The 19,546-nt window shown below is 52.8% G+C and overlaps 9 protein-coding genes across 9 annotated transcripts; 4 read left to right on the top strand and 5 right to left on the bottom strand.

Annotated features, from left to right (window-relative positions):
• Nucleotides 1–125: 125 nt before the first annotated feature.
• On the bottom strand, nucleotides 126–824 carry V2A60_006882 (RNase P/RNase MRP complex subunit; the record flags this gene model as incomplete). Its single annotated transcript, XM_083258172.1, has 1 exon — nucleotides 126–824. One exon carries the CDS (start codon nucleotides 822–824, stop codon nucleotides 126–128), a length of 699 nt encoding a protein of 232 aa, XP_083114298.1.
• A 450-nt stretch (nucleotides 825–1,274) lies between these two features.
• V2A60_006881 (acyltransferase-domain-containing protein) lies at nucleotides 1,275–3,886 on the top strand (the record flags this gene model as incomplete). The annotated part of the gene is made up of 3 exons (XM_083258171.1): nucleotides 1,275–1,453; nucleotides 1,510–3,361; nucleotides 3,416–3,886. The coding sequence occupies 3 exons, from the start codon at nucleotides 1,275–1,277 to the stop codon at nucleotides 3,884–3,886; spliced, it is 2,502 nt and encodes an 833-aa protein (XP_083114297.1).
• Nucleotides 3,887–4,077: 191 nt separating this feature from the next.
• On the bottom strand, nucleotides 4,078–5,223 carry V2A60_006880 (pantoate--beta-alanine ligase PAN6; the record flags this gene model as incomplete). Its single annotated transcript, XM_083258170.1, has 1 exon — nucleotides 4,078–5,223. One exon carries the CDS (start codon nucleotides 5,221–5,223, stop codon nucleotides 4,078–4,080), a length of 1,146 nt encoding a protein of 381 aa, XP_083114296.1.
• Nucleotides 5,224–5,931: 708 nt separating this feature from the next.
• Nucleotides 5,932–7,047, bottom strand: V2A60_006879 (uncharacterized protein; the record flags this gene model as incomplete). The annotated part of the gene is made up of 1 exon (XM_083258169.1): nucleotides 5,932–7,047. One exon carries the CDS (start codon nucleotides 7,045–7,047, stop codon nucleotides 5,932–5,934), a length of 1,116 nt encoding a protein of 371 aa, XP_083114295.1.
• Nucleotides 7,048–7,713: 666 nt separating this feature from the next.
• V2A60_006878 (uncharacterized protein) lies at nucleotides 7,714–8,238 on the top strand (the record flags this gene model as incomplete). The annotated part of the gene is made up of 2 exons (XM_083258168.1): nucleotides 7,714–7,719; nucleotides 7,882–8,238. The coding sequence occupies 2 exons, from the start codon at nucleotides 7,714–7,716 to the stop codon at nucleotides 8,236–8,238; spliced, it is 363 nt and encodes a 120-aa protein (XP_083114294.1).
• A 1,845-nt stretch (nucleotides 8,239–10,083) lies between these two features.
• On the top strand, nucleotides 10,084–11,852 carry V2A60_006877 (major facilitator superfamily domain-containing protein; the record flags this gene model as incomplete). Its single annotated transcript, XM_083258167.1, has 2 exons — nucleotides 10,084–10,347; nucleotides 10,401–11,852. The coding sequence occupies 2 exons, from the start codon at nucleotides 10,084–10,086 to the stop codon at nucleotides 11,850–11,852; spliced, it is 1,716 nt and encodes a 571-aa protein (XP_083114293.1).
• A 2,471-nt stretch (nucleotides 11,853–14,323) lies between these two features.
• On the top strand, nucleotides 14,324–15,775 carry V2A60_006876 (uncharacterized protein; the record flags this gene model as incomplete). The annotated part of the gene is made up of 2 exons (XM_083258166.1): nucleotides 14,324–14,654; nucleotides 14,712–15,775. The coding sequence occupies 2 exons, from the start codon at nucleotides 14,324–14,326 to the stop codon at nucleotides 15,773–15,775; spliced, it is 1,395 nt and encodes a 464-aa protein (XP_083114292.1).
• A 635-nt stretch (nucleotides 15,776–16,410) lies between these two features.
• V2A60_006875 (WD40-repeat-containing domain protein) lies at nucleotides 16,411–17,873 on the bottom strand (the record flags this gene model as incomplete). The annotated part of the gene is made up of 3 exons (XM_083258165.1): nucleotides 16,411–17,289; nucleotides 17,350–17,605; nucleotides 17,659–17,873. The coding sequence occupies 3 exons, from the start codon at nucleotides 17,871–17,873 to the stop codon at nucleotides 16,411–16,413; spliced, it is 1,350 nt and encodes a 449-aa protein (XP_083114291.1).
• Nucleotides 17,874–18,114: 241 nt separating this feature from the next.
• V2A60_006874 (uncharacterized protein) lies at nucleotides 18,115–18,635 on the bottom strand (the record flags this gene model as incomplete). Its single annotated transcript, XM_083258164.1, has 2 exons — nucleotides 18,115–18,218; nucleotides 18,383–18,635. The coding sequence occupies 2 exons, from the start codon at nucleotides 18,633–18,635 to the stop codon at nucleotides 18,115–18,117; spliced, it is 357 nt and encodes a 118-aa protein (XP_083114290.1).
• Nucleotides 18,636–19,546: the final 911 nt, after the last annotated feature.

The raw sequence follows: 19,546 nt of genomic DNA, 5'->3' as shown, positions 1-19,546 counted from the left end.
AAAACAACAGCCTCGCATGAGCTGAACCAGCTTTCGCGCCCCCAATAAAACCCGCCACATCAGGGTTTGCCAACTCCATCTTGGGTATCAATTCGTTGCAGTCATCAAAGTCATTAAGTAAACAATCAAAGATTCTTGAGAAAGTGCTGCTTAAACTTTCGGTTCGCCCGGTCGGCGGAGCGTAGCATTAGCTGATCGCCATGCACTTCGAACGCGAACATTTGTGACGCGCCGTCACTCTGGCCACCCTGGTCTGCTGCAGACTCCTCAGGCGGTGCCGGCACTTCGATTCTAAACGTTGTCCCGTCCTTGGGCACAACCTTGAGCCCTCGTTTCCGCGTAATGATCTCAATGACAAACTTGCGATCGCGTACGATTATGCCCTTGATACCAACACGGCCAGAGCAGCGACTGCGAACGACCTCTGCTGTCGCACCATGCAGTTCTGCGCTGGAAAGTTTCGCTGCAGCCCCAGTGCCGCCAGTGTATATTTCTTGGCCGAGAAGCTCGCGAGCGTAACCTATCCACAACTTGTTCAGCTCAGCATAAATCTCGTACGACTGCCCGGTGGCGGGAACATCGTGGAGGCCAAGGCTGCGTCGCTGCCGCGAAGACAGGGGCTTCGGTCGTTGTTTGCCTCGTTCTTTCTTTTCGAGGCGTGCCTTGCGTCGTGCATTCCGCGCATTGAGGGCAGACGGAGGCGGAGATGAGCGTCGTAGGTGAAGTGTGCGGTGCTGAATTTTTTCGGCAAAGATGCGATTGACAGAGTCGGGTGGATGAGCGCGACCCAGGAGCTCCTGTGTAAGGGCCTGTGGTGTCGCCATGCTTGGCCAGCTCAGCTCCAAGAGGAGCAAAAAAATAAAAATAAAAGTAAACCACAGCCGCGGCTCGGGGGAACAAGATGGCCGTCGACAGCAGATATGTTGAATTGTTGAGGAGGGGACGGTTACCTTTGTAGATCAAACTATTGGCTATGTGGGCGCCATAAAAAAAAACCTTAGGTAGCCGGCCGGTTTTTGGCCTCACATGGCTGATGGCCTCGGCAGAATCTCCTCTTCCCCACCCCCCACCCCCGGACGCTTGGTCGCGAGCTTCCCCAGCTCCCAGCCGGCGTTCTCCAGTCCAGAGCTGTCATCTCATTCCTCCGTCATATTCCATGCATTGACTTTCTGCTGGACCATTGCTCTTGTCGCCGCCGCTTGAGCACCCTCTGGTCTACTTCTGCGACGCCCACCACCACCCTAGGCTCGGCTTTACGCATTCGCAGCTTCAACATGGCTGGCAGCGACGAACCCATCGATCCTACCAACAACTCGGCCCCCGACCTGCAGATTCTGGGCGATGAAATCACTCTCCAGCCTGGTGGCTACCTCGAGCCGGAAAAGGGGGCCGCTCAAGAAAAGGAAGAGGCGCTAATGAACCAGTTTGCGTCCTTCCGGTCCGAGCCATTGCAGTAAGTCGCCTCGGACTGACTCCCTTGCTGACAGGTGAGGATGCTGACCTCTGCAGGTTCCTTCGCGAGGTGTCCCTTTACGTGTCCGGCCAAGGATGGCGTGCATACGACAACGTCATCGGGCAACCCGTCTTCTACCCCGGATTCACCCAGAACATGACTGCCATGGTCATGTCCGCGCCTCTTCTTCAGAAACGCATCTCCCAACTCGCAGAGAGCCGCGTCGCCGTCGAGGAAAAAGAAGGGCTGCTCAACAAGGACGACAAAGACTACGTGACCAAGCGAGCACAACGTCGCGTGGCGCTCGAGAACTCTCTGCAGGAGGTCGCTGAAAAGCTGACTGACGAAATGATCTGCAAAATGGAAAGCAAGACGTTCATCCGCGGTGCCTATTACATGACAACGCAGCTACTGACAAGGGCCTATCACCAGGGCATTCATGTCTCCAGTGAGGAAGTCTTGCGTCTGCGCAAAGTAGCTGACATCGCAGCCAAGAGAAAACAAAGTATTGTTTTCCTTCCCAGCCACCGTTCGCATGTTGACTATGTCAGTCTTCAGCTTATTTGCTATCGCCTTGGTTTGACGTTGCCCGTCGTAGTGGCCGGCGATAATCTCAACTTCCCTCTCGTTGGAAGCTTCTTGCAACATGCTGGCGCCATGTGGATCCGTCGCTCGTTTGGCGACGACGCTCTTTACTCAACCCTGGTCCAGTCTTACATCGACACATTGCTTCAGCAGGGTTTTAATTTCGAATGTTTCATCGAGGGAGGCCGATCTCGCACTGGAAAGCTGCTGCCACCCAAGTTTGGTATTTTGAGTTTCGTCCTCGACTCAATCCTGTCAGGTCGTGTCCAAGACACCATCATCTGCCCCGTCAGCACCCAGTATGACAAAGTCATCGAGACGGAGGGATACGTCACTGAGCTGTTGGGCGTCCCCAAGAAGAAAGAGAACCTTGCTGATTTCCTCTCTGGAGGCTCTTCCGTGCTGTCCCTGAAACTCGGTCGTGTTGATGTCCGATTCCACGAGCCTTGGAGCTTACGAAAGTTCATAGATGATCAACTCACAAGGATTCCCAATGTTCCCCGAGGCTTGGACACGGATCATCGCAATCCAGCTGTGAGAGCGGTTCGTGAGAAAATCCTGCGAACTCTCGGTTACAAGGTTCTTGGAGATATCAACGCCGTATCCGTAGTTATGCCTACTGCTCTTATCGGCACCGTGTTGCTCACTCTCCGCGGCCGTGGCGTTGGCCATCAAGAACTTATACGACGTGTGGAGTGGCTAACTGCCCGAGTGAGAGCCAAGGGCGGCCGCGTCGCGCATTTTGGTAACGCACCGCTGTCGGAAATTGTCGACCGTGGTCTGGAAGTCCTTGGCAAAGACCTGGTGGGCGTAGTGGACGGACTTGCTGAGCCCACATACTATGCCGTTGACCGTTTCCAACTTTCATTCTATCGCAACATGACTATTCATCTTTTCATTTACGAAGCACTTGTCAGCGCCGCCATGTACACGCGTGTCAAGCGTGGTGGAGGGCCATCCATGCAGGTCATTGAGTTTGAGGAACTCAAGTCGACAGTCTTCTTCCTATCGTCTCTCTTCCGCGGCGAATTCATCTTTGGCAGTGCAGGCCTCGATGCCAACTTGGAGAAGACACTCAAAGGACTTGAAGCCGACCGTATCGTGAAACTTACCAAGGATGACAAGGGTAACGTTCTTCAGGTTGGCCTTTCCGACGAGGAACGAAGAGCAGGACGAGAGAATTATGATTTCTACTGCTTCCTGATCTGGCCCTTCATCGAAGCCAGTTGGCTGGCTGCTGTATCTTTGATGGGACTGAGCCCGCCAGGCAACGCCAGCGATGTCTGGGTTGAGCAGTCCAAGGCACAGAACAGTGCCCAGCTTGTAAGTTGAACCCCAGGCACTCTACGTACACACCGCTTGCTAACAGCCCATTAGCTCGGAAAGACACTCTACCATCAGGGTGACCTTTCTTATTTCGAAGCTGTGAACAAGGAGACGCTCAAGAACTCCTACACTCGTTTTGAAGAAGACCAAATGGTTCACGTTGTCAAGACCAAGGACTCCAAGATCCCCCCCCGCATGCAGCTAGATCCTGCTTGGAGACCGCCACGAGATCCCGAGACTGGTGCTTTGCTAGCGGAAGGGAAGCTATGGGACTTTACGGAAAAGATTGCCAGCTGCCGCCGAGAGGGCAAGAATCGCAGAGACGGCGCTACCGTCAGCAGTCGCGTGCTGCGTCTTACAGATGAGCTTGGTCGCAAACTGTTTGAGCAAGCCGAGGAAGGCGCGAAAGCCGGCAAGCAAAAGATTCCTAATCGTCTGAGTCAGGAGGAAGAAGAAACTCTGCACAAGTCTGTTGGCGAGGCACGTCGCCGCCGAAAGCTACGTAGCAAGCCAAACCTGTAAGGTGCTGCAACGCGCCGCCAGTGGCTCAACCATGATTTGGTTTCGGTGTATATTATTTGATTTTGTTGCTTGCTCGCTGGTTTGGCGGTTCTTTTGATTCTCATCTAATATATTTTGATATATACAACGGCAATGTAGATGCCGGAATGCAAAAAATGCTTCATCGCCCTCCTGACACTCTACTTGAGAATTTACACTTTAATAGGCTTCAAGATAAGATTGTCTATCAGTCTGACAGCCGGGCCTCCGGCATGCCCAACATCCTCGCCAGGAACGGCCTCCTCTAACGGAAGCATCTTGATGGCCCCGCTGAGCACAGCCCCGCGTTCCGGATCAATCGCATCTACTTCTTGCAGGGTGTCCGGGTCCGACAGGGAAATGTAGTCGACTTCGAACAGCACACGCTGCGTCGGGGGCAGCCTCGCCTGGGCCTGGACCACGGCTGCCACCACCTCGTGGGCGGTGCCGAGGACCGACTTGCGGTCCAGGTTGCCGCCGCCGTACGAGTTGGAGGCGGCGACGAGCGCGCGGTGCAGCACGATGCCGACGCGGCGGCGGCGGGTGCCGAGATAGACGTTGCGGGAGCTCAGGGCCAGGCCGTCGGCGGGCTCGCGCTCCGTGGGGCAGACGACGACCTCGGTGGGGAGGGCAAAGTCGCGCACCATGCGGCGGACGACGACGGTCTGCTGCACGTCCTTTTGGCCAAAGTAGACGCGCTCGGGCTGGACAATGTTGAAGAGCTTCATGCAGACGGTGGCGACGCCGCGGAAAAAGGTCGGCCGGCTCGCGCCCTCGAGCACCTCGGCGACGGGCGTGATGCTGACGAAGCTGCCCTTGCTGTCGACGTCCTGGCCGGGGAAGCCCGACGGGTACATCTCCGACGTCGGCGGCGCGAACACGGCCGAGACGCGGCCGAGGTTGGCGCCGTCGCCGGCCAGCTCGCGGTCGAGCCGGGCCAGCGCCGCCGCGTCGGCGTCCCACGTCGCCGGGTACGACGCCAGGTCCTCGCGCACGCCAAACTGCGCCGGGTTGACGTAGACGCTGACCACGACGTGGTGGTTCTCGCGCGCCGCGGCGCGCACGAGCGCCAGGTGGCCCTCGTGCAGCGCGCCCATGGTCGGCACCAGGCCGACGCTGTGCTGGCTCAGCGTGTGCGGCCTGCGCCAGCGCCGCACCGCGTCGACGGTGCGCAGCACGCGGATCGACGTCGACGGCAGCTTCTCGACCGCCGGCGAGGCGGCGGTCGAGCACACCGTCTGCGCGAATATTCGGGAGCGGCGGCTGGCGGCGCGGAGCGCGCGTGCCGCCAGCTGAGGACGGTCGAGGGCGGCGAACATGCTGTTGGTTGGGTGGTGCTTGTGCGCCGGGCGGTCGGGGGAGGGGAGAGAAGAGGAGAGAACAGTCGTCGAGGTCTAGGTCAGTGGGGGCATTGATGTACTTGCACGCCTCAGCTCATACCACATGATCCATTGTTCTCTTTTCTGGGGGCTCTAGAACGGCTTCGAATATGATCGTGACGATATCTGCCGCGGAGTTTTGGGGATGGGCTTGAGCTATGGGGAAGCTTCCTCACTGGATGACTCAGCGTGACCGTTTCCAGTAGCACCCACGAAGTTGACGAGCCTCCCTCTTACAACCACTGGGGATGCCTTCGTTTTTTTTTTTCAACGAAGCTGCTGAAAATGTAAAATTGGTCTTCTGAAATCATCGTCATTTTCATGGCATGCAGTTTTGAGAGTCACAAGCGTCACTACCAAGGGTCTAACATGTCTTGACTCAGACACCAATCGAATCATGGAAGGCTCATAAGAAACACTCATTGTCTCTTGCAAGACCTTCCTCTGCTGAGCTTGAGGCGATTGAATCTGATCGGCAAGGCAATTCTTCTCACTTTGAAGTACAAGATCTGGCATGCCTTTTAGTGTGATACATCTTTACGAGGCAAAAGCTAAAGCAAGTTGAAGGGATAGAAGAAAAGAAGAACCGAATCAATCGAGACTATTTTTTCGGCGCTTTATACAATCATTGAACTCGTCTCCGATCGCTCATTCAGTCGGTTCCAAGAACTCCCTTACTTGAGCGAGAACCTGCCCGTGAAGGCTTGGACGAGAGGCGGCTACCAAGCCCCAGTTAGCAGACAGCCGCCTCCCCGCTCCAAAATCAATCTCTCTGCCCTCAAGATCAGACGTAACGCCACCCGCCTCTTGCAATATCAAGTGTGCGCCTGCATAGTCCCAAATGGTGTCTTCCGGATCGGCCTCTGGGCCGGTCGATTGTGGTGGGGGGATTCGAATCTGCACATTGTCGCCGTGCCCCAGAGCCATCACAACGAGCCGAAGCTGGGTGGACCAGACCTCGGTCCCGGGGAAGCGGCGGCAGCCGAGACGTTTGATGAATTCATTAGCCTTGCTCAGATGGTGCTCCTCTCCGAGCTCAGAATCCACAAAGTTCAAGTCCGCCAGATCGGTGGGAGGTGCTTCCGCCCGAGGCTGCGATCGCTCGGACGGGATGAACTGTCCAGCGGGAAGCTCGCCGACACCTATTGGCTGTAAAAGTATACCTCTGTCGCCGCGAGCGGCAGATACGATGAACCCGCAGCCCTCATCGTCGGCGGGCACGGTTTCGATGCGATCAAGATCCAGTGCAAGATTTGGGCAGCCCACCACACCGAGGACTTCTCTTCCGTTTTCAACCAGCGCCACCGCGACGGCGTACTGGCCACATTCGATAAAAGTCGCCGTGCCGTCAATCGGATCCATGATCCATGTTCGCCCTTGCCGCCCGCCGGTGCCGAGGCCGCCGCGGTCGATCAATTCCATCATTTGCTCCGGCGATGATGGTTGTGCGAGCGCCGCAGTCTTGCCCCCCGCAATCTGAAAGGCACCAGAAGACGAGACCAATTCCCAGACCTGCTGGCGTAGGGCAGCGTCTTCGCGAAGGGCCGCAGCACTCTCCTCGCCGAGGAAGTTGTCGGTCGGGAAAGCCTGGCTCAGCGTGCCGATGAGGAGAGCCTGCACCGCAAAATCTGCAACGGTCACTGGAGTAGAGTCCTTCTTGGACACGTGTTTGATTGATCTCATGACAGATTTTGTGAGCAAAGAAGCATGCTGAACGGCAGCAGAGGCAATACGCCGTTCATCGGCGTACATGGTGGACCCCATTGTTGTGTTGGACAATCCCGCAAGTATAGTGCTTGCTGCTTTGGCAGGCCTTTCGATTCGAGAACAATCAAAAGATGAGTTTGAATAGACCGACTTTGATTCGAAATATACGTTCCGTATTCTCGTCCTTTCAGATACCCCTCTGTCTTGACGGATAAGTTGTTTGTACACAATCCCTACACATTCCACTTATACGGTCCACAGGCTAGCCATTTCAAGGCAATGGCACTCAATCGATGCGTTGCGCCCGCCACGTGTGGATGAATGGACGCCGATACAAGGCCGCGCGGTGCCTGTACGCCCTAATTTGAGATATTTCAAGCCAAACAAAGTTCATAAGGTGTCTCACGTGTGCCAAGTCGATTTAGATGGATTTCGCAGCCCAGCCGGCTGCAATCCGAAACACCTGATTTTGGAGAGCTCAACTTGTAGAGTCGCGCCAAGGCCTGACTCGGATGCTGCCGCGATTCGGCAGTTGCGGGGCACTATTTCTGCGTCTACATGAAAAGAGGGAACGACATTTATGGAACAATGCAGTTGAGGCGGTTATTCGCCATGGGCATGGCCGGGTGACAGAATGCGGTTGTAGCTGATGCAGATTTGGCCAGCCCGTGCACAACAATGTAAGAAAGCATTGGCTGCCGTATGCCCGGCTTAGTGATGAAAATGACCGTACACGCCCGTGAGGGTTAACCGAACGCGAGCTATTTCTCTCAAGCAGAGCTCATCAGTGTTAGTTGGGGTCCCTCATCGCGCACTTATACCCACCCAGCCAGAAATGACATAAACCTGAAAGGCACTTATCCGAGGCTAACATCACCGCCAATCTTGCAGAAAGCTGGCAAGGCTGTTAATGACGCCGTCAACAACAAGAATGTCACGCTCTATCAGGAGCTGCAAGGATCCGCCAATGTCCCATCGCCTACCAACCTTGCTGTAATTCCCCAGATCGCGCGGGGTATCGTCGCCGAAATCAACAGTCTCAATACCTTTGTTGACATGCCTCCTCTATATCTGGCCTATGCCGTTGACGGAATTCTGAATTACCATGACCGGCTTGATCCAAGTTCAACGAGTTTCGTCGCAACACACCGTTCAAGGCCGACCGGTTTTCAGTCCCAGATCCCAAGTGCTGGTACGCCTGTCGTGGTCATTCTGCAAGCTCTCCAGGGAGCCGTACCGAGTAGATAAGCCTGCGCTAGCCACCGTAAGGAAAAATGTTTTTGATCTGGGACCAGCTCGTCAGGCATACCCTGAACTAGTTAATTGGTAAACACTAACCGCAACGCTAGGCGTCAAGAAAGGCGGCGACCAGTGTTTTTTTTTTTTAATTCTCTACTGGAAGCATTCAAGTTCTACTTATTCTGCACTGAAGAGTTGATTCTTTTTTATTATTTTTCTTTTAATTTCTTTTTTGAATTTTGGCTGACTTCTGCCATTAAACACTCTCGGTAACTTTTCAAACAATGCCCATATACGAAATATCCTGTGAAGGAGAGCCCAGAGACTTCCACTGCGGATGGCAACACTCTGTATGACAAAGAATGCCCATTCGCTTGTAATCGCAAGCGGACATCTCTACCGTAGCTCGAGTGTCGGACCTACTCCGCCGCGGCGAAAGAAATCGTCACGAGCCGCGCACTGGCTTGCACCGTTTCATGATAACCTCCAGCCACCAGTCCAGTCTTTCACTAAGCAAGTCCGCATTGCAGTTGAACAGCGCGCGCGCGGAGCGATAAAGGTATTGAACTCCGTGACAGTACCCAAGCGGGCATGGATGGCGACATCCACCGAGCTTGTTGGCCTCGAGGGCACGTCACCCGGCGAGGTGTGGCAGCTATTCGAAACGGTCTTCGTTCAAGCTCGGGCCCTTGTTCGGATCCGCCCTGGTAACATCCGTGAAAAGGGTATGACTGCGTCCTTCCATCAGCCTTATGGAGAGGTGTGTCGGAGAGAGATGCGAATGCACATTATTCAGCCAATGTCCGCAATGTCCGACGACTACTAGTGTAGCTGCTCGAGACCCTCCACGGGCTGCTCCACCCGAGAAGGGATGCGGCTCCAATGGTGTAAGCCCTGTTCTTGATATAGCAACGTTATTCTAAAGGCTGACATGGAGCTGGCTTCGAATTTGAGATGAGGTGAGGCTCGTAGGATTGAAGACGAAGCAAGCACATGGCAGTCAGGTACAGAGTAGCTGCCATCTTGTCATGCATAGCACCAAAAAGATGAAAAAAAAAAGAAAAAAAAAAACCGGAAAAATCGATATATGCGCCCGTCGAGAAATGTTGTCGTGATTGAAACATGATCCCGCGAGTTGGTCCTTGTAGCTCCAAGAAGCTACACCAGTACGCATCCGAGAAATGGTGACGATCACTCAAGTAGTTTGGGTTGCGGAGTGATTTCAAAGCTTTTCCCAGTTGCCAAACAAGCATATCCAACACCTCACCTCGCCCTGTTCCCAAAGCAGCACGAGCCTTACCCATAACGTGCTGACGCCACGCCCAGCATAACGCGTTACCTTGTGGGCTTGGCCAGCGCTAATTGGCGGAGCTTACCAAGGCAAGGCCAGTCATAACGGGCTGCTACTTGTTAGTTACTTTGCGGCCCCGCACATCCGTGATTCATTCCCACGTTTTGGGTGGTGCGGACTTAGATGGACTTAGCATTGGTCTCGGGCTTGCAAGCGCCCCGGCTGGAAACCGCTACGTTCGGCCGAACTCGTCGATTTTTTGCTGTCCATGATAGAGATTGCCGTGAACTGCTCTTCGAGTTATGCCAAGAATAATGGAGAGTTTTGCTCTGTCAGATTTTGGCCCACGAGTTGTGGCCAATGTGTATATATTTATACTACAGCCGTCCCATTGTGTCCCAAGATCGAGCCAATATCCATCACATCACACACAACAAGCCAACTGTGTAAACAACAATAGAGGGTGAAAGTTCCACGCTGCACAGCAAAATTCCCCATCCTCATATATCAGAAATTTCCCACCCTTCTTCAACGGCTCACCTAGTATCAATCGTCTTGACACAATGACATCGGCACGAAACACCCTCGAGGTGCCTCGCGAATCGGGCTGGGCAACCTCAACAGCATCAACTGTAGCAGGTGACGACTACACCTCCGAGAAGCATCTTCCCGACACCAGTTCCATGGGCGGCAAGACAGAATCCGACACCGAGGCGGCTGCAACGCCGCCTGACGATGCAAACGAAGATGAATATCCTTCTGGTACCAAACTCATCTTTATCGTGGTCGCTCTTGTTCTCGCCATCTTCCTCCTCGCCCTCGACATGGTCAGTTCTGGCAGTGCTTTGGCTTGATTTGATTGAATACTAACGCGGTGTAGACTATCGTGGCCACTGCCATTCCCAAAATTACCGAAGAATTCAAGGGCCTGGACAAGGTTGGCTGGTACGGCGCTGCCTTTTTCATGACGGTCGGCGCTTTCCAATCCACATGGGGTAAAATCTACAAGTACTTTCCCCTCAAGACATCATTCTTGATAGCAATCTTCATCTTTGAGCTGGGCTCCGTCATTTGCGGCGCTGCCCCCAACGCGGAAGCCCTCATCACCGGCCGCGCTATCGCTGGTCTTGGCGCGGCTGGTCTCGGTGCGGGCGCCTACACAATCATTGCCTTTTCCGCGCCGCCCAAGAAGCGACCTGCCTTCACCGGCATCCTGGGCGCTTCCTATGGCCTGGCTAGCGTGATCGGTCCTCTGCTGGGCGGTGCCTTCACGGACAACGTGTCTTGGCGCTGGTGCTTCTACATCAACCTTCCCATCGGCGCCATATCGGCCGGTGTCATCTTCCTGTTCTTCCAGACCCCTCGCGCTGCGATCCCGGAACAAGCCCCTCTCAAGGAGAAGATCCTGCAAACTGATCCCCTCGGCGTCGTTCTCATGATGGCCGCTACCATCACCTACATCCTCGCTGTTCAGTATGGTGGAGCCGCCCACGCCTGGAACTCTTCTACCGTCATCGGTCTTCTTGTCGGCTTCGTGGCCATCATTGGTGCCTGGGTGGCGCTCCAGTACTTTCAGGGAGAGAGATCCATGGTATCGCCGCATCTGGTGAAGAATCGCACACTTGTCGTTGCCATGATCTACAGCTTCATCTTTGCTGGTGGCTTCTTCGCCGCCATCTACTACATCCCCGTGTACTTTCAATCTGTACACAATGCCAGCCCAACTATGAGTGGCGTCCGCAACCTGCCATTTATCATTGCAGTTACTATCGCCACTATTGCTAGCGGAGGCATCGTCTCCGCTACCGGGTACTACCAGTTTCTCCTCATCGGAGGCGGTGCCGTTGCGACCGTGGGGGCTGGACTACTCTTCCTTTTCAACATTCATACCTCCACAGGTGCCTGGATTGGCTACCAGATCGTGGCTGGTGCAGGATGGGGGGCTGCTTTCCAGCTTCCCATGATTGTCGTTCAGGGGACTGTCGAACCCAAGGACCTGGCCTCCGCTACTGGTATGCTTCTCTTCTTCCAGGGACTTGGTGGAGCGTTCCTCGTTTCCGCCGCTCAGTCTGCCTTCTTGAACCAGATGGTCAGCTACGTCCTCCAGCGCGCCCCTGAGATCAACAAGGGTACCCTCATTCTCACTGGTGCTACCAACATTCGCAATGCTTTCCCTGCTGAGCAGATTCCGATTGTCATTGACGGATACATGCATGGCCTCAAGGTTGTATTTGCTCTTTGCATTGCCGCCACTGGTGTCGCTACCACAGTTGGCCTCTTTACTCGCTGGAACAAGCTTAAGCAAGGTGCAGGTGCCGGTGGTATGGCATAAATATTGGTCAAGCCCCGGGAAAATCGGTCTGCTCAGCCTAGCTCTCATCTTTCGGCGTTTCGGTTCACTTTTCTTGGGAGCATGGATGTCTCATTGGGAGGATAGTAATAGATAGATTATGACTGATGTCAACTAATAATGCAATTCTTCTCAATGCTATAGAAACTGTCAAAACCATAACAAGTTCCATCTCCAGATCCGATGCATGGGAGAATGCAGTTTGCATCCTGTGTATTGCTGATGAAAGCCCCTAGACATTAGATACTAGCAAGTTGAAGGATATCGCCGGCATTGTACCAAATGTAGAGGCTGAAGACTTCTACGGTAGCAATGAGCACATAAATGCAGCATGGCGAAGCATGAGAAATCTCTTTCGCATTGCCCAAGCCTCGTATACTGACACAGGGCGAAGCCCTCATGTCAAGTTGATTGGCGGCGAACTGACACTCCTCTCAAAAAAAAAAAAAAAAAGAAAACAAAAAAGAAGCAATACCTTGCTCCCAGGTTAATCATATGGGTTTTGAAACCCTTCTACTGCACCATTACATAAACCTTTGAGATTGATGTTATGTGATTCTATTCCACGGCCGTCAGCGTAGTGCTTGATACAGCTGCTCCCACGAAAGTCCTCACTGGCCGGAACAACAGCTGGTAAACTGCATTGTAAGTTTTCTAGGAAATACCTATATTCCAGAAAACTGCACTCCTTTGAACTGAGAATTAGTGAAGAACCCCGCTGCAGCAGCAATCACGCTGTGCGCCTTACATGGGGGGGATGGGTCGGCTCGGTGCCAGCCTCCGGATGCCATCCTCGGAGACAATATCCCGGGAACTTCTACGTTTTAATGCTACAAGATTTCTATGCGAGATATACTATTGCATACGTTATTTTTTGTCATCCGACATTACCTTATCCGAATTTCGGTACACAATTCTGCGTACCTATTGCATGCGCATCTAAATTGCCCGGTGCTACAGACTGACTACACCCTGGCTGCAATACGCAACTACATGGTGAGGGTATAGGCTCTGTTTGATATATACAACTACCTTTATCGAGAACAAGAAACGGGGCAGTGCGAGCAAGGCTCTCGCTTTCGAAGCCTTCATTGGCTATTTAACAAGCTAAATGCAATGCTGGGCGAAGGAGACTAGTGGGGATGCTAGATTGCGTCATAAAAATGTGCCGCCGCGATTTTGGAGAATTTGAATCCTGTAATTGTTTACCCCATCAGTAACTACTTAGTAGCTACGATATAGGAAGGCCGCTAGAGCACCAGAACCTGCGGGTAGACTCTAGCATTAACTGGTACGTATTGGGAGAAGAGGGCTATTCTTCAGAACATGATACTATCAAAGAGTAGGGCAAGTGAGGATGAAAGTCCTGCGATAACAAGGTAACAGAATAGCCAGCGTGAACCCACCTCTTTGCGCACACTTGCCATTGCCGAATTAAGACATGCATGAGGCGTCCACGTTCTTGACGTGGGTACTGAGCATGTGGCTCGGATAATTGAAAATAGCCGTGTTGATAAAGCCACTAACCTTAGTTTGCAACTTTATTTCCATCCACCGGTTCTGGCTTGGCCATAGAAAGGATGAAGCATGATTCGTGGCACGCACCACTTGGCTAGTTGATGCCGAGCTTCTAGCTCTCCCCGCAATTCGGCGGTCGGACTGTACAAAATCGGAAGGTCGTCCAGGACTGGGAGAAGCGAGTGACCAAGAACCGACAGGGTATCCTAGAGATGCTTGGCGTATGTCTTGAGGGGCTCCTCACGCTCTGCCCAATTACTAAACCGATGGCAACAGTGCCACACAGAATCGCTCTTCACTTATCAAGCCCGACGCAAATATCAACGGATAACCGAGCGGGACCTGCTATAGTAGGACGTATTATACGGACCTTGAGGGTATAGATGATACTGAACAAAATCAACCTTGTCGGTCGTCATTGCTGGGCGTCTTTGGTGGCCGTGCGACTTCATAGATGGCTGGGCGCCCTGGATCTCGACGTTGTGGATGTTGGCAAGATTCGGGAGAAGCAAAGAAATGAAAACTTGAACTTGAGATTTTCTGAACCTGACAAGGCTTTAGTAAAGTTTATCTCTCTACTCCGTACGGAGTAGAGCGTCGTCACAACTGCTTGGCAACCCGGAGTCGCATTGCTTTTCCACGCCCCCACGCTGATGGGTCTCGGGAAGGTTCATAGCTTCCCGTCTTGATCACATTTTTGTCTGTAAAGGCACCTGCCTAAAAGGATCAAGACTCGACTTCGTATTGAAAGTGGACTGACCTCCATGTAGACGATACATCATATCAACCAATGGGAATGACAATGGCCGTCGGTGCCTTGGTGCATTCTGCACGGGGTCGACCGTTGGTCAAGTATAAAGAGGGCAAAGAGCTTCGCTTGGAGATTTTGTCGCTAAATTTGAGTTTGTTCATCCCAACTTCTTCATCGATCTATAATGAAAAGTCCCGCGGCTACTCTGGTCCTGGCCGGCCTCGCTGCCGGCCATGTTGCGTCCAACAGCAAGGCTGCATTCGTCGCCCAACAACTTGCTGCCGAGAGTGCACCCAACGCCGTTTCCATGTCTACTATGCAGAGCATAAAGACACAGCAGCGTGAAGCCGACCGCGAGAACGGACTTTTTGACGTTGATCGCTATGCTGTACAGGGCGCCACCAAGTGCTCGAATGGCAAGGCTGGCGAGTACAGCTGTCGCAACGTCGACCTCGCCGGCTTTCTCCGTCACCAAGACACTGGTAGCGGCGACCGCGAAGGCAACGATATCTGGGGTGTGTATCATCTGATCAAGCCCCGACATGTTTCAGTCGCTAACTCTAACTCTGCAGCTTGGACTTCTTCTTCTTCTGGCCGCGAGTTTGGCATTGTTGGCCAGACTGATGGTACAGCATTTGTCGAGGTGCTCAGCGACGGCAGCTTGCAATATGTTGGTCGTCTTCCCACCCAAACGGTGCCTTCGACCTGGCGCGACATCAAGGTCCTTGGAGATCATGCATACATTGGTGCCGAGTCGCCAGACCATGGCCTGCAGATCTTTGATCTCAACAAGCTCCTGTCCATTGACCCGGAGAACCCCAAGACTTTCAACATCAGCACGGACCTTACCGCGCACTACAACGAGTTCGGAAGCAGCCACAACATTGTTGTTCATGACACCACCAACACAATCTCCGCTGTTGGTACCAAGCCCAAGGACGGGTGCAACGCTGGTCTTTGGATGATCGATGTCTCTGACCCCAGCAAGCCCAAAAAGTCGGGCTGTGTCAGCAATGACGGCTACGTTCATGATGCCCAATGCGTCATCTACAGCGGTCCCGATCAAAAGTTCAACGGTCGCGAGATTTGCTTCAACTACAACGAGGACACTCTCACCATTGTCGACATTACCGAGCGCTCCAGCCCCAAGCAGCTGTCCCGCACCACCTACAAGGGCGCTACCTATACCCACCAGGGCTGGCTCGCGGACAAGGAGATGCGCTATCTCCTTCTTGATGACGAGCTTGACGAGATGCAGAAAACCGGCCCGGCCGCTAACCAGAAGACCACCACCTACATTGTTGACATTGCGGACCTGTCCAAGCCAGTATTCAGTGGTCTGTACCAGAGCCCTGTCAAGTCCATCGACCACAACCAGTACGTCGTCAACGGTCTCTCGTACCAGTCCAACTACGGCTCCGGTCTGCGTATTGTTGATGTCTCGTCTGTCGTCGAGGACCCTACTGGCGCTAGCTTCAAGGAGGCTGGCTTTTTCGATGTTCACCCTGAAGATGATGGTCGCGGCGGCGAGGCCACATTCCACGGCTCTTGGTCCGTGTACCCATGGCTCAAGAGTGGCTACATCCTCATTAACAGCATCGAGCGTGGTGTCTACTCGGTCAAATACACCGCCTAGACATTGGGAGACGTGGAATTTGAATTTGAGCAATGTTTATATAGTGTCCCAAGCAGACGAATCTGTACTTAGAATGATTGAATGTGATGCACATCTGCTACTTCAAGCAACCAACGGACGTTCAACTCTGATATGCAGTCAGCGAAAGTATTGTACCGTGCTATGCTGCTTCAATGATTTCCGTCCGATTTCTGCAAGGCAGAAGAGCAATATGGCAATAAACAGAATCATGTTCCTTCCTAGTTGGACTCAGACCCGCGCCTCCATCCCCTAGGTCACGACGGCTTTGCCAAGCCAACACCACGACGATCGGCAAGCTAGCGTCTGCCGAACCCAAAACAGCTGCCAAATCTAGCTACGCCGGGCACATTTTTGGTCGTGACGTATAAGGATAGATAAGAGGAAGAAGAAGGGGGAAGGAAGACTAACGGCCTAATCTTTTCTGAGAGACTCTGGAACTTCTGCATAGGACCCGCACAACTTGACCAGTATGTACGACGGCCAGGAGTGCCGAGACACACTGACAAGTAACTACAGTGCATTGAGGGCTTTGCAACTGAACAATTACGAATGCTGTGTTCTTGTAAATAAAGAAATGAATAAGTAAGTTGTAAGGATAACGTAATTGTGAGTCTTTAATATATATCCCAGAGACTTAATTTGCCATCTTTGGCCCCGGCGACCACCCAGTGGGTATTTTTCGCATGATGCAATCGCCTATCCTTGACTGTCATGGACCGCGCTTGGAGTGGCTCCCTAGGAGTTTGAATGAGCGCATCCGATGCGTCTCCTTGGGCTGAGGGAGCAGCCTGAAGTTCCGTACTGTTATGCAGCAAAGGACCATCTGCGTCGGATTCTATGAGGGAAAAGGCGGCAGCGTAGACGCCAACTTGATGCCATTTGAGCACGGCAAGCTCCTTGAGCGACTTGGTCGAATAAATGCGAATTCTGGAGTCCCAGCCAGCAGTCGCAAGAATACGTCCATCTGATCGGATAGTCAGGCTCTGCTGGCCAGAGTGCTTTGTATTCGCCATCTTGATGGGGTCTTCCCAGGCCTTCCTGCTGGGTCTGCTGATCTGGGCGGCGCCGGGTGGGCTAGCGAACAACGCCCCGATGCCGGTGGTGGCGGCCTTTGCCGACGTGGATGGAATGTCCCTGGCCGCTGCGGCTTCTTGCGCAGATTCACAGACTTCCGGTATCAAAGTTTGAAGGGAAATGGGTATGGGGTGCTTGACTAACAAAGAGTCGGCTGCGGACGAAATGAAGTATTCACCTCGCGGATCGGCATCTAGTGACAGTACCGGCTGTGAATGTGGTTGGCCGCGATATGTCGTGATCCACTCGTCTGCGTTCTCATACAGAACAAAGACGGAGCACACTCCATTCTCGAAGCCAGCAACCAAGATCAGATGCTTTTCCTTGAAAAGGATAGCGAGCGTCATGGCCATTCCGTGCTTCGCGCCGGGTTTGACTGTGTGAATACGTTTCTGGCTGGGTAATTCGAAGATGTCAATCTAGAAGGCAGCCGTTAGCCAGAGACTGGTACAATGTGCCTTGTTCATTTTGAAACGCACTGATTCGGCTAGCAACGTGTTGGGAACGGCGACGAGAATACTCGTGCTGGCATCGTCCGCGAGCGTCATGCTGGTTCCCGGAGCATTTGGGCAGCCAGCAAATGCGCAGAAATTCATCGTGTTGACGTCCAATACATGCAACATCCACGGTCGTGGCGGCGCATCTCCCGTATGCTCAAGGGGTGATGCGGACGACAGGTTCTGTTCATCCTCTGAACGTAGCTGCCATACGACGAGGCGATGGTCGCGGCCGTGGCTGTGTCTTGTATGAGCGAGACGGAAATTGGCACCCTCAAGCCATCAACTCACGTAATGATCTTATCATTTCCCCAACCCCTAATGGCGAGTATCGCATTATCATGCGCCCGCCAAACTGCTTTTGGTCGCATGATGGCGAGATCCCACAGTATCACGTAGCCATCTGCGTCGCCGGTCGCAAGGCGGTCATTCCGGCGAACAAATGCGGCGGCATGGATCTGAGACTTGTGTCCGCGTAGAATGTTTACAGGCGTCGGCTCATCCATAATATTGAGATGTTATAATCGATCACCACCAGCTTCAAGCATTTTTCACCACCGTTGACGTTCATTCTTGAGCATCTCATGACAAGCCTCGCGGCACAAACGTCACCCACACAGTGCGAACCACCCTACGTAACTGTGCTTCGTGAACATATTTCTGTCACTTTACTCGCAATTAAAAAAAGAAAATTATGAGATTTGGGAAAGGGCTTGTGCGGGGACAGGAGAGGATTTGTTCTGGATTTTATTCCGATGCGGAATCTTGGAGCCCTTGCTGCTTAAGTAGGAGTGTTGCGACCTCAAACAGCACCGACAACAACACTAGACTCGTCGGCTCTGGTGAGGCGGCTGATTGAATATGTTAAAAAGAGCGTTTCCAAAAATTGTACTAATGGATAGAAACTAAGTAGTCGGTGCTATTCAATTTGATGTGAGCCAATCACCATACCACGAAAGCCCCCAGTGTATTCGAGAGTCCTGTCCAGGCCACAGCTGACATGGAAGTCGCCTACCGCTCCGGTTTTGGAGAACCTTTCGCAAAGTATGCCCAATCATGATTGAGGTGTTACCACGGCTTTTGTAGGCGATTCTGACACGGTTGACTTTGGTCTGCTTGCTAGGTGCAGTGTTGCGACCTCGAAGTTTGTCGTGAGCATCGTCGATGCCGTGAGGAAACTTCTTGTCGAATGGGAAGAGATCCCGGCCTGACGCGTATCCCTGGATTACCAGGGTATGCGCAAAGAGAGTAGTGATCTCGAACTTCATGTTGAATATCACTCAAGTAGGAATCTGGGAAAGGAAGAATTCTCTCGGGACGATGATGGATCAATGCTGGGGAGTCGTCTCCTCACTGTGCAACAATCTAGTCTGTGTATACTTGTCGAGGTGTGCGCCTGGTTTGCAATATTTCTCTGAAATAAGTATCCAGATTCGGATTCTGCATCACTTCCTTTTGATAGTCCCGCCTTTAGGACAACATCAAGGATCCGGGTTGGTGGGCCGTCTCGGGCAGGATTCCACCATTTAGCTGACCAGGTCATTATCCCCGATGGCAGCTCAACAGAGCCAGTATGCACTAGATAGTCAAATAAAAAAGTGCTTTAGTGACAATCGGATAGAGAGAATCAGTTCTACTTGTAAACGCAGCAGCTGTACCATATCAGAGCTGTGCAGTCTTGGACTCTATGTAGCTTACGTAGAATACGTCTAGTATACAGCCAACCGAACAACCGACTGCAATCGAGTGTCAGTAACGCCTCCTGCTCCGAAAAGGAACGCATTCCCTCCAGAAATCAATCGAAGGTGGGAAGAGAAACTTGACTACTCAAAGTATGGCTTCCAACTTTCTACGATGCCAGTACATATGACCGACACTCAACTCTGCAGCTGCGTGATTACATGACAGCAAGTTTCTGTTTGTCTAAACCGGCAGGATGTATTGTAATATGTGACTATAACTAGGCTGATGTATTTGACTTTCTGATTCTACTGCCATATTTTCCATCAATGTCTTTTTTCTTTCTCGTGTCTCTTTCTGCGAATCTCGCACGGTAGCTACTGCTGACGCCGTCTCTCTCACCTTGTTGGCTGCCTTCTGTTGAGTCGGGATTCGTTGTCGCGGGATTAAACAAGACTCCGTGGATTGGGCCACACGAAGCGTTTCAGAACACTTCTCC

The sequence above is a fragment of the Cordyceps javanica genome, chromosome 4, assembly GCF_051103115.1.
Source record: "Cordyceps javanica chromosome 4, complete sequence".
In the NCBI taxonomy this organism is placed as follows: Eukaryota; Fungi; Ascomycota; class Sordariomycetes; order Hypocreales; family Cordycipitaceae; genus Cordyceps; species Cordyceps javanica.
Note: the sequence above shows the minus strand (reverse complement) of the source record. Positions and strands in the feature narration are given on the sequence as shown.